The 13,198-nt window shown below is 41.6% G+C and overlaps 1 protein-coding gene across 1 annotated transcript in view; it reads right to left on the reverse strand.

The window, feature by feature from the left end:
• LOC141091145 (serotransferrin-A-like) overlaps positions 1–13,198 on the reverse strand; it is a 58,728-nt gene that overhangs the window by 21,375 nt on the left and 24,155 nt on the right. Inside the window, exons 9-12 of the mRNA XM_073576542.1 lie at positions 12,355–12,503; positions 8,652–8,745; positions 5,557–5,592; positions 5,109–5,267 (exon numbers count right to left, since the gene is read on the reverse strand). Of these exons, the coding sequence (XP_073432643.1) occupies positions 5,109–5,267; positions 5,557–5,592; positions 8,652–8,745; positions 12,355–12,503 (438 nt within the window). The remainder of the gene's footprint in view (positions 1–5,108; positions 5,268–5,556; positions 5,593–8,651; positions 8,746–12,354; positions 12,504–13,198) is intronic.

Here is a 13,198-nt window from a genome sequence, read left to right on the forward strand (position 1 = left end):
AGCCCAGCCCCACATGGTATATAGCCCAGCCCCACATGGCATATAGCCCACCATGGTATATAGCACAGCACCACATGGTATATACAGTGGGGAAAAAAAGTATTTAGTCAGTCAGCAATAGTGCAAGTTCCACCACTTAAAAAGATGAGAGGCGTCTGTAATTTACATCATAGGTAGACCTCAACTATGGGAGACAAACTGAGAAAAAAAAATCCAGAAAATCACATTGTCTGTTTTTTTTTCATTTTATTTGCATATTATGGTGGAAAATAAGTATTTGGTCAGAAACAAAATTTCATCTCAATACTTTGTGATATATCCTTTGTTGGCAATGACAGAGGTCAAACGTTTTCTGTAAGTCTTCACAAGGTTGCCACACACTGTTGTTGGTATGTTGGCCCATTCCTCCATGCAGATCTCCTCTAGAGCAGTGATGTTTTTGGCTTTTCGCTTGGCAACACGGACTTTCAACTCCCTCCAAAGGTTTTCTATAGGGTTGAGATCTGGAGACTGGCTAGGCCACTCCAGGACCTTGAAATGCTTCTTACGAAGCCACTCCTTCGTTGCCCTGGCGGTGTGCTTTGGATCATTGTCATGTTGAAAGACCCAGCCACGTTTCATCTTCAATGCCCTTGCTGATGGAAGGAGGTTTGCACTCAAAATCTCACGATACATGGCCCCATTCATTCTTTCATGTACCCGGATCAGTCGTCCTGGCCCCTTTGCAGAGAAACAGCCCCAAAGCATGATGTTTCCACCACCATGCTTTACAGTAGGTATGGTGTTTGATGGATGCAACTCAGTATTCTTTTTCCTCCAAACACGACAAGTTGTGTTTCTACCAAACAGTTCCAGTTTGGTTTCATCAGACCATAGGACATTCTCCCAAAACTCCTCTGGATCATCCAAATGCTCTCTAGCAAACTTCAGACGGGCCCGGACATGTACAGGCTTAAGCAGTGGGACACGTCTGGCACTGCAGGATCTGAGTCCATGGTGGCATAGTGTGTTACTTATGGTAGGCCTTGTTACATTGGTCCCAGCTCTCTGCAGTTCATTCACTAGGTCCCCCCGCGTGGTTCTGGGATTTTTGCTCACCGTTCTTGTGATCATTCTGACCCCACGGGGTGGGATTTTGCGTGGAGCACCAGATCGAGGGAGATTATCAGTGGTCTTGTATGTCTTCCATTTTCTAATTATTGCTCCCACAGTTGATTTCTTCACTCCAAGCTGGTTGGCTATTGCAGATTCAGTCTTCCCAGCCTGGTGCAGGGCTACAATTTTGTTTCTGGTGTCCTTTGACAGCTCTTTGGTCTTCACCATAGTGGAGTTTGGAGTCAGACTGTTTGAGAGTGTGCACAGGTGTCTTTTTATACTGATAACAAGTTTAAACAGGTGCCATTACTACAGGTAATGAGTGGAGGAAAGAGGAGGAGACTCTTAAAGAAGAAGTTACAGGTCTGTGAGAGCCAGAAATCTTGATTGCTTGTTTCTGACCAAATACTTATTTTCCACCATAATATGCAAATAAAATGAAAAAAAACAGACAATGTGATTTTCTGGATTTTTTTTTCTCAGTTTGTCTCCCATAGTTGAGGTCTACCTATGATGTAAATTACAGACGCCTCTCATCTTTTTAAGTGGTGGAACTTGCACTATTGCTGACTGACTAAATACTTTTTTTCCCCACTGTAGCACAGCCCCACAAGGTATAAAGCACAGCATGGTATATAGCCCAGCACCACATGGTATATAGCCCAGCATGGTATATAACCCAGCACCACATGGTATATAGCCCAGCACCACATGGTATGCAGCCCAGCACACTACATGGTATATAGCCCAGCATAGTATATAGCCCAGTATGGTATATAGCCCAGCACACCACATGGTATATAGCCCAGCATGGTATATCGCCCAGCATGGTATATAGCCCAGCATGGTATATAGCCCAGCACACCACATGGTATATAGCCAAGCACACCACATGGTATAAAGCTCAGCATGGTGTATAGCCCAGCATGGTATATAGCCCAGCACACCACATGGTATATAGCCCAGCATGGTATATAGCCCAGCACACCACATGGTTTATAGCCCAGCACACCACATGGTATATAGCCCAGCATGGTATATAGCCAACCCCCGAATGGCCCCACAGTCCAGTATTCACACTGATATGTTTGGGGAAAAAAAACACTTCTCACCTTCTCCTCGTGCCCGCGCTGCTCCCGGCTGTCTCATGCTCTGCCTGGTACACAGTGAGTGCGTGATGACATCATCGCACACCCGCTATGTCAGAGGCAGAGCGGGGAGTGATGAGATAGGAAGTGTCAGCTGACGCGCTCTCCTCCATCATTGCTTTGAACAGTACCAGCATCTATGATGCCGGTATAGTTCAATGCAGCGGCGGGGGGAGTCGGCGCTTGGGGCAGGCGGGCTCCCATGCCTCACAGGGGTCCCATAGCGGCTGCGTGATGTGCCACTAGCTGTGGGCCCCTGGGGGGAGCAGGGGCCCTAGGCAGCTGCGTAGTCTGCCTGCCCCTAATACCGGCCCTGCATATATGTGTTACCATTCTTTAGAGAACTGCATTATATTATGTTGTGTTCCTTTAGTATCATACTGTATATAATAAATGTGATGTGTACTAATGTTCATGTACAATTTAGGGAAAGTAAGGTGCTTTCCCTTGGGACATTAGAGGAGGGCACCTTAGTATATAGTTCTTATAACAAGGGTAGTTGTAGTTCCTTTGTGGGCCACTAGATGGGGGCATACTAGTGTGCACTGTAGGTATAGTTTATAGTATGCTTACAGAGGGTTAAGTAGGAGGGGCTTCTGGGTGGTAAGACAGGAGTTTGTAGGAAGTTAGTTCAGACAGGGCTAGGGTGCCTAAAGTGTCCACATGGGCTATAGGCCCGGACAGCTTGGCAGCCACGTAACGTTAAATCACTGCAGCCCACATTACCCACGGCCACTGTGCTTCATAGCAGTGGGTCATAACAGGGAAGAAAAGATGTGGCGATTAATCGCCTGGGCGGATGCCTTTAGGGCAGGAGATGGTTGGACTGAGGAGATGAAGGAAGTTGGAGCTTCGACGAGAATGGTACAGATGGGCTGGATGGTTTACCAGAGGCAACCAAACCTGGTGACTGATGATTTCGAGTCTGGGGTGAAACAGGCATGAGAAATTGTCATCATGGCGAGGTTAGGCCAGGAAGGAATTGGGGAGCTGTCTAGGACAGTCTGGTCTGGGCGTGTACTGCACAGAAGAGACAGCAACGCAGGGAAAGATGAGGGAACAAGTGAATTCCATGATGTACCAACTGTGGATGTGACATGTGAAATATTAAGAAAAGAGAATGTTAAAGTTTTCTTGGACTGTGTCTCCATTGCTGGGGATCGCCTGACAGAGGGACCGTCCTTGCCTGGGAAGCGCCCGGGGGAAGTTGGATTTGGAGATGCAGGTATGCTGAAGAGAAGAATACAGTTTTCTGTAGGGGAAGGATTGGACATAGAGGTTTCAGCAATTCAGGTCCCGACTACAGTCCTGTCCTCTCCTTATACACTTACGTGGTCCTCCATAAAATAATGAGGTATGATTATGAGCAGAAAAACACCTTCTTACTTTCTTACTCATACAGTTGTGGCCAAAAGTATTGACACCCCTGCAATTCTGTCAGATAATACTCAGTTTCTTCCTGAAAATGATTGCGCACGGTAGACACAGGAACATTCAGGTCTTTGGAGATGGACTTGTAGCCTTGAGATTGCTCATGCTTCCTCACAATTTGGTTTCTCAAGTCCTCAGACAGTTCTTTGGTCTTCTTTCTTTTCTCCATGCTCAATGTGGTACACACAAGGACACAGGACAGAGGTTGAGTCAACTTTAATCCATGTCAACTGGCTGCAAGTGTGATTTAGTTATTGCCAACACCTGTTAGGTGCCACAGGTAAGTTACAGGTGCTGTTAATTACACAAATTAGAGAAGCATCACATGATTTTTCGAACAGTGACAATACTTTTGTCCACCCTCTTTTTTATGTTTGGTGTGGAATTATATCCAATTTGGCTTTAGGACAATTCTTTTTGTGTTTTTTCATTTAAGACAAATTAAATGAAGATAATAATACCAAAGAATTTGTGTTTGCAATCATTTTCAGGAAGAAACTGAGTATTACCTGACAGAATTGCAGGGGTGTCAATACTTTGGCCACAACTGTATATAAATGCATTAGATGGTTCTCTCTTTTTATTGGCGACCTTCAGGCAAACTTAGGCGGATATGTGTGAGCGTCACAATGTACATCTATAGCGGACACCCTGCTGCATCAGTCACGATCAGTGTTGGCACCAGTCATGGCCATTTAACCCCTTAGATGCTAATGTCAACAGTGACTATTGCATCTAGGTGTTTAACAGAGTGTGTGGCTTCTCTCTCTTTTCCCCATTGGCACCCTGACACCTTGATTGTGTGGTCCTGATAGTTGTCATGGCAATTCAACCTAATTAATGGTGTTGTAGTCTGCCAGCTGTAGTGACCTGTTTAGAAGTCAGCAACATTTTGATGGTAAAAATAACATTTTACTTGTCTGTCTTGCCACTTTGCATTAATTCCTGAAGGGCTAATAAACTACCTGACAGCAGCTTTGAATAGGTGGCGGAGTGCTGTTTTCTAAAATGGTATAACTTTTCGGACAACAGCGACATCGTTTTTGACACCAGCGGCATCGTTGTTGCTATATGAAGCATCTTTGCCTCTGCAGCACAGGAGGAGCACATTAGCAAGAAAGCCGACCATGATCGGTAACTAACAGTGCGCTCCAGCCATGAGGCAGCTTGAGAACAGCCTTTACAAACTCTATCCAAAAGAGCTTGTGAGTGCTGCTCTCCTTGCTTAGGAGACCGGCCGCCGCTGATAGACTGCACAGGTGTCTGACAACCTAGGAAAGAGCAATAAATTATAACATTAAAAATCCCACATTTCTTAAGAACATAGACGATTTTTAATAAGTTATTTGCAAAGTTGCTTGTTTTTCCACTGAGCAATGTGCACCATTTATGAAGGTCGGTTATAACCTTTTAAAGTTTTTACAGGACACTTACACATGTCACACTTGCCAGTTTTTTTGTGTATAAGGCCAACAGGGATATTCCATCCAGCGCTGCGTCCAACAGCCGTGTGACAAGTTGTCTTGCCTTCCAGATTATTCCACGAGATGCTTGTATCACTTGCCTTTATGACAGCAACAGCGTAATATGAGCCTTTGGAGAGAGGAAAAGGTCAATTATTTATTTTCATTACTTGAAATTTATTATATAGAAAAACAACAATCCTAAAGAATGTCGTTCTGTCACATAACATAAGAGCAGAACTTAGCAAAGAATCATCAAGATGCTAAAGTGGGGGAGTGTCCTTTTAACACTATTTTGGTATTTTATTAAAAACAAAAGGACCAGTGCAATGCAATGTAGGAAGGAAGTAAAAATGGTAGATAGATAAAGAGATGATAGAGATATAGATGGAAGGATAGATATTTATTATTGTCTGTACCTGGTGTTGTTGATCCTTTTTTTCTGCATTCAGTAGCTGCAAGGATATACAACAGAAAAAGCAATACTTAGCAATGAAGTACTAAATGATGATAATACACAGTTCTGGGATGTATTAAGAGAAGCATAGATTCTAGATTATGTGAAGTAATTATCCCCCTCTACTCCTCCTTGGTCAGGCCTCATCTGGAATACTGTGGCACATTTTAAAAAAGACATTGAAAGACTGAAGCAAATTCAGAGAAGAGCTACTAGGATGGTGAGAAGACTGCAAAGTATGTCCTACGAGGAACGGTTAAAGGATCTGAGAATGTTTAGCTTGCTAAAAAGAAGACTAAGAGGAGACTTAATAGCTGTCTACAAATAGCTGAAGGGATGTCACAGTGTAGAGGGATCATCCTTATTCTCATTTGCACATTGAAAGACGAGAAGCAATGGTATGAAGCTAAAAGGGAGAAGATACAGATTAGATATTAGAAAAAAACTTTTTGACAGTGAGGGTGATCAAGGAGTGGAACAGGCTGCCATGAGAGGTGGTGAGTTCTCCTTCAATGGAAGTCTTCAAACAGAGGCTGGACAGATATCAGTCCGAGATGGTTTAGTGACTTCTGCATTGAGCAGGGAGTTGGACACTGACCTTGGAGGACTCTTCCAACTCTAACATTCTATCATTCTATGATATACAGAATGGATGATTCTCTATGGGTGAATCCACACGTAATGGTCATAAATAGCATTTTTTTTCCAGCAACTTTCACAAAATTACAGTAAAAACAGATTTTTTTTGACTGACACATGAACATACAGTGGGGAAAAAAAGTATTTAGTCAGTCAGCAATAGTGCAAGTTCCACCACTTAAAAAGATGAGAGGCGTCTGTAATTTACATCATAGGTAGACCTCAACTATGGGAGACAAACTGAGAAAAAAAAATCCAGAAAATCACATTGTCTGCTTTTTTTTTCATTTTATTTGCATATTATGGTGGAAAATAAGTATTTGGTCAGAAACAAGCAATCAAGATTTCTGGCTCTCACAGACCTGTAACTTCTTCTTTAAGAGTCTCCTCTTTCCTCCACTCATTACCTGTAGTAATGGCACCTGTTTAAACTTGTTATCAGTATAAAAAGACACCTGTGCACACTCTCAAACAGTCTGACTCCAAACTCCACTATGGTGAAGACCAAAGAGCTGTCAAAGGACACCAGAAACAAAATTGTAGCCCTGCACCAGGCTGGGAAGACTGAATCTGCAATAGCCAACCAGCTTGGAGTGAAGAAATCAACTGTGGGAGCAATAATTAGAAAATGGAAGACATACAAGACCACTGATAATCTCCCTCGATCTGGTGCTCCACGCAAAATCCCACCCCGTGGGGTCAGAATGATCACAAGAACGGTGAGCAAAAATCCCAGAACCACGCGGGGGGACCTAGTGAATGAACTGCAGAGAGCTGGGACCAATGTAACAAGGCCTACCATAAGTAACACACTATGCCACCATGGACTCAGATCCTGCAGTGCCAGACGTGTCCCACTGCTTAAGCCTGTACATGTCCGGGCCCGTCTGAAGTTTGCTAGAGAGCATTTGGATGATCCAGAGGAGTTTTGGGAGAATGTCCTATGGTCTGATGAAACCAAACTGGAACTGTTTGGTAGAAACACAACTTGTCGTGTTTGGAGGAAAAAGAATACTGAGTTGCATCCATCAAACACCATACCTACTGTAAAGCATGGTGGTGGAAACATCATGCTTTGGGGCTGTTTCTCTGCAAAGGGGCCAGGACGACTGATCCGGGTACATGAAAGAATGAATGGGGCCATGTATCGTGAGATTTTGAGTGCAAACCTCCTTCCATCAGCAAGGGCATTGAAGATGAAACGTGGCTGGGTCTTTCAACATGACAATGATCCAAAGCACACCGCCAGGGCAACGAAGGAGTGGCTTCGTAAGAAGCATTTCAAGGTCCTGGAGTGGCCTAGCCAGTCTCCAGATCTCAACCCTATAGAAAACCTTTGGAGGGAGTTGAAAGTCCGTGTTGCCAAGCGAAAAGCCAAAAACATCACTGCTCTAGAGGAGATCTGCATGGAGGAATGGGCCAACATACCAACAACAGTGTGTGGCAACCTTGTGAAGACTTACAGAAAACGTTTGACCTCTGTCATTGCCAACAAAGGATATATCACAAAGTATTGAGATGAAATTTTGTTTCTGACCAAATACTTATTTTCCACCATAATATGCAAATAAAATGAAAAAAAAACAGACAATGTGATTTTCTGGATTTTTTTTTCTCAGTTTGTCTCCCATAGTTGAGGTCTACCTATGATGTAAATTACAGACGCCTCTCATCTTTTTAAGTGGTGGAACTTGCACTATTGCTGACTGACTAAATACTTTTTTTCCCCACTGTACCCCATCACATAGAGTAGGTCCTTGACACCTGTGATTTCTTAGTGTGGGGGAAAAAACTACATTCAGTGCCAGAACTGCTTATGAAAATCCTACACTTATAGAAATAAATGCAAACACATGGGCCATGCACACAGTGAACAAGTCTGGAGGATGATGTGTTTGTATTTAATTGATTTCCTGTTTTTACAAGATTAGGAAGGTTTCCACCCCCACCTTGTGGGCCATGCACATGAAAGCTGTTCTCTGCAGTGTGTCCACATCGGACATTATCTGTCTGAATCATATTCATATAGGTACTAAACACATGATCAGGTTTTTAAATACATCAGTTAGGGACGTATCAACCAAATACCCTGTTTTTCATCATCTTTTTACTAGCACTTGCTGTTTACTGTTACTTTTTTTCAACGGTGTATTTTTTACACGTTTTGTTGTGTTTTTCTGTGTTTCAGTCATTACATGTTGTGCGGATATTAAAAAGGACCTGACCCCAGGTCAAAAGTGAAACGTTCTTGCTTTTATTTATTCCTGCTTCTCCCCTGTATCTACAGAGCTATTATCAGCATAAGCCAAGTCTATTTGCACTTTTGTGTCAGTTTTGTGGATATTTTCAGAACAGTTGAGGTGTATTATTATATTTTTCAATAAAGACAATTTTGTTTTGTTTTTCTGTAATGCTTACCGTCATATATCTCTCCCATCGCCGGAACAAGTCCGCATGCCCCTGCTGTATACAGGTATCCTCCATCAAGTGAAGCTGCATCAGCATCACCTTTCTGAAAAAATAAAACACTTCGTGTGTCCAGTTTTAAAAACACCAATGTCAATTTTTACATGTAAGGCTACTTTCACATGTTGCGTTTGCAGCAGGTCGGCCCACCGTCAAAAGGACGCATGTGCCGGCAAAAGCATGCCTGCACACGGCCTGCGTACCCAATGCTAAAGATAGGGTACACAGGTCGCATGCAGCGTCATGCGCCCATAGGCGGAGCTGACCGGAGGAGGCACGGCAGGGGGCGGAGTTTCACGCTGAGCGTACGCTGCGCCTCCTAATGCAAGTGTAAAAGAAGCCTAAGTGCTCTTCAAAATAAAAAAACATAGTAACACCAGTTTAAGTCATATAAAGTGTAAATTCTGTCTTCATTTAACCACATAAAGGGTATCCGTCAGCAGAGATCACCGTCGAATCTTTTTATATAATGAATTGATATGCATGCTGTAGATCAAAAACTTCTTTCACTCCAGCTCTATTTCCTGCCCAGCGCCGCCATCTCCTATTTGACTAAGAGCCTTTATGCTATGTGACCTCAGGCAAAAGAGCCATCAGACAAGCAGGAGAAAGTGGCGCATGGGCGGGGAATAGAGCTGGAGTGACAAAGGATTCAGATCTACAGTAGTGATTTGCATGTCAATTCATATACTGATTTCTCAAGAAAGGAGGAACAGGCTGGCCATGTAAAGGTATTGATGAACTTGTCTTCTATATAAATAGTTTGGGATGTGAAATCCTGCTGACATTCCCTTTAATGATGAGGCAATTATTCATTTTTACCCTTACATTTTCCTCTCTTTTTCCAAGAACTATAACTTTTTTCTTCTTTCATTGTCTTGTTTTTTTACAGTCCAAGTTGTAGATTTGATAGACACCAATCACTTTACCATTCAATGTACCGAAGTGAAAATGAGAAATAAATTCCAAGTGAGGTGAAATGATGAGAAAATGCAATCCGGCCATTATTTTTGAAGTCTTGTTTTTGCAACATTCATTGTGTTATAATAATAACAACCTCTCAAAATGATTCTCCAGATCAGAACAATTACGGTGAAAGTTCCGAAAACTGTGAGCTTTGAAAATAAATTTTTTGTTCACGTCGGCATTTTCTGAGACACAAGTTTTTTTTTAATTATTTTTCTGCTGATGGGCTATAAGACAACTTGTTTTTTTTACTCTTCGAGCTGCATTAATTAATGGTAACATTTTAAGGTATAGATAACGTTTGATTGCTTTTTATTGCATATTATGGGAGGTGCATTGACCAAAAACTATCAACTTCAGATCTTCAATTTTTTTTTTCATTCTAATGTTTAATGCTCAGGTTAAACAAGTTTCTATTCTTATATATCATTTTTTTTCAAATGCAGCAACATCAAATATGATTATTCATTTGTTAATTTAGACAGGTTGGGTGGGTGGCAGTTGATGCCTGGGTAGAATCACTGGGTTTAAATGGCGCTGTCAAAAATTGATAACAGTAAGGAGCTAATGTTAGCATACTGTTACTATTAGAGGCAAGTAGTGTCGGCGTAATACAGCTGACATCTGCCCAAGTCAAGCAGACTCAGCTACTGAGCCTGCTCCACACATTCTGACCTGCTACATAATGAATATACTGTATCTGTTACTGGGAGTTAGGAGGTCTGATTATGGTCATTCCTATATACTGTAGAAACAGATATTAACTGTTTACTGTAGTCTGCTACTAAGTGAAATATCAGCTTTTAATAAGCCTTTGACCTTGCTCCCATCTCTCCGCTACCAACCTGCCTTATTAGGTTAAATTGGGCAGTAGCTACTTTGCAGACACAACCCAAAGGACCTTGCAAATCTTTATGCCTTGGTTTAGAGACGGCTCCAGGTTTTTGTAGGCCCCACGTGAAAGAGTCTCAGTGGGTTCCTTTAAGACATACCATGATTCATGATGCACAAATACAGCAGAGAAATATAGATACAGTACAATGCCAAAGATTTGACTTCTTGCATTGCATGAGTGATATCTATTGTAAATTCTACAATACATATACTATAGAATAATGCATGCAATAGTCCTCCATATACTATAATACACCCCCCATATTCCTCCATATAGCATAATGCACCTCCATATATAATGCAAAGCCCATAGTCCTCCATGTTAGTATAATACACAGCCCATATCCTTCAAATAAAAAAAATGTATGGCCCATGGACCTTCATAAAATATAATGCACTTCCATATATAATGCATAGCCCAAAGTCATCCATGCAGTAATTTGCACAGGCCATATTCCTCCATATAGTATAATGCACCTCCATATATAATGTACAGCCCATAGTCATCCATGTACTATAATGCACAACCTATAGACATAAATGTAGTATAATGCACAGCCCATAGTCCTTCATATAGTTTATTGCACAGCCCATATTCCTCCATATAGTATAATGCACCTCCATATATAATGCACAGTCCATAGTCATCCATGTAGTATAATGCACAGTCCATAGTCCTCCATGTACTATAATGCACAGCCCATAGTCCTCCATGTAGTATAATGCACAGCCCAAAGTCATCCATATAGTATAATGCACCCCTATAATCATCCATATAGTATAAAGCAGCCCTATAGTCATCCATATAGTATAATGGACAGCCCATAGTCCTCCATGTAGTATAATGCATAGCCTATAGTCAAACATGTAGTATAATGCACAGCCCATAGTCATACATATAGTATATTGCACCCCTATAGCCATCCATGTAGTATAATGCACAGAATATTGTCATACATGTAGTAATATGGCCACCGTGTACTCACTGATTTAAAAAAAAAATAACCTCCTCTCCGCTCTTCTGCCACACAGCTCCTCTACTGAAGTCGGCAGCTGACTTAAGCATGCAAGCGAAGGGAGCATATGACGTTACTGCCATGTGCCCCGGGCATGTGTACGCCGACGTCAGCTGCTGACCTCCGATTGGCTGGCAGCATGTACTGCCGCTCACTGACCCGATGAATCTATGTGCAGCAATACACTTCAGCTGACCGAGGAAAATGTAATACACGTAGTTGATTTCGCACAAGTGGATGTCATCTGTTTTCCACCCATCTGCAGTTGCTCCAGCACCACGTATCGGCTTTCCTAATCCACCGAATCACTTTGTGTTCCAGAGGTCACTTTTCTCAATTCAAGTCTATGGGACTCAGAACATACTACAGAGCTTGGTTCTGAATTTCCATAGATTTGCATTGAGAAGATTTAAAAAACAGACATTCAGTTCCTATAGAAACTGCTGTGTGATTTGGCAGGTCACAACTACAGTCACATGGTACCAGAGTGGGGCTAAAAATGCATGAAGACGGTTACTGGTGAGTATGTAGCTACATGCATTACACTCATATATGTGATCCCTAACTAAGGAAAGGAAGAAAACAAGAAAAAGTTGGGATAATGCTTTATGCTCCTATGCAGCATATAAATGTGGACCGAAAAAAAAACAGTGTCGATTGTAAACTAGTTATAAAAGTACAATTTTCAGTAGTTTATTTTATATATTATTTACAATACTATCCTTGTTTATTATGACAATCAAGAGATAAAGCAAAATCAGCCATTATGGCTTACTTACCGAAATCTTTGTAATACATTCCTCTGCTGAGGAAGCCTCCACACACTCAATGGCTCCTTCACTTGCTATGGTCCAGGTGTCACATTTTGACTTCTCCTCTTTGCTTTGTGTGCACCAGCGGACCTTGTCTTGTGGTGGTTCTTCTAACTCTGCAATGTATAGCAAGAGACACAACTAGCTATAAAACTAGTGATGAAACTCAAAAGACAATCTGGACATTGGAGTTTAAAGGTGAAGTACTCGAAATAGTCAAAAAGCAAAGTCCAACAAGAAATAGAAGATAAATCTCCTAATTTAATCTCTCCAGATCCAGTTTAAGAAGGCAAGACCTCTAGGCTCGGTGTACATACAATACTTAAAGTAGTATTCCCATCTACAAGATCCTATCCCAATATGTAGTAGGTGTAATAATAATAATACTAGCAAATTATTAGCAAATATCTCCAATTAGAAATATAGTATAGTTTTTCTTATTCGCTATGTCGCATACCCCATGTGCAGGCATTGCAGGACCTTACGTATCCATGATTACGACCACTAGCAGCTGGCTGTCAATATATCAGTGGTCATAACCATGGATACCTAAGGTCCTGCAATGCCTGCACATGAGGAAAGAGACATAGTAAATCAGAAAAACTATGCTACATTTCTAATTGGAGGTGTTTACTAATATTATTATTATTACACCTACTACATATTGGGATAGGATCTTGGAGAATGTTGCATATTTATGTAAAGGAGATCTGTCAGTTCTGGGTGTTTACCTACCGTTATTTACAATATATATATATATATATATATATATATATATATATATATATATTCCGGTTTCTGGACGTGCTCT

The sequence above is a fragment of the Dendrobates tinctorius genome, unplaced genomic scaffold (assembly GCF_039654945.1).
Source record: "Dendrobates tinctorius isolate UK_male_01 unplaced genomic scaffold, ASM3965494v1 ptg000049l, whole genome shotgun sequence".
In the NCBI taxonomy this organism is placed as follows: Eukaryota; Metazoa; Chordata; class Amphibia; order Anura; family Dendrobatidae; genus Dendrobates; species Dendrobates tinctorius.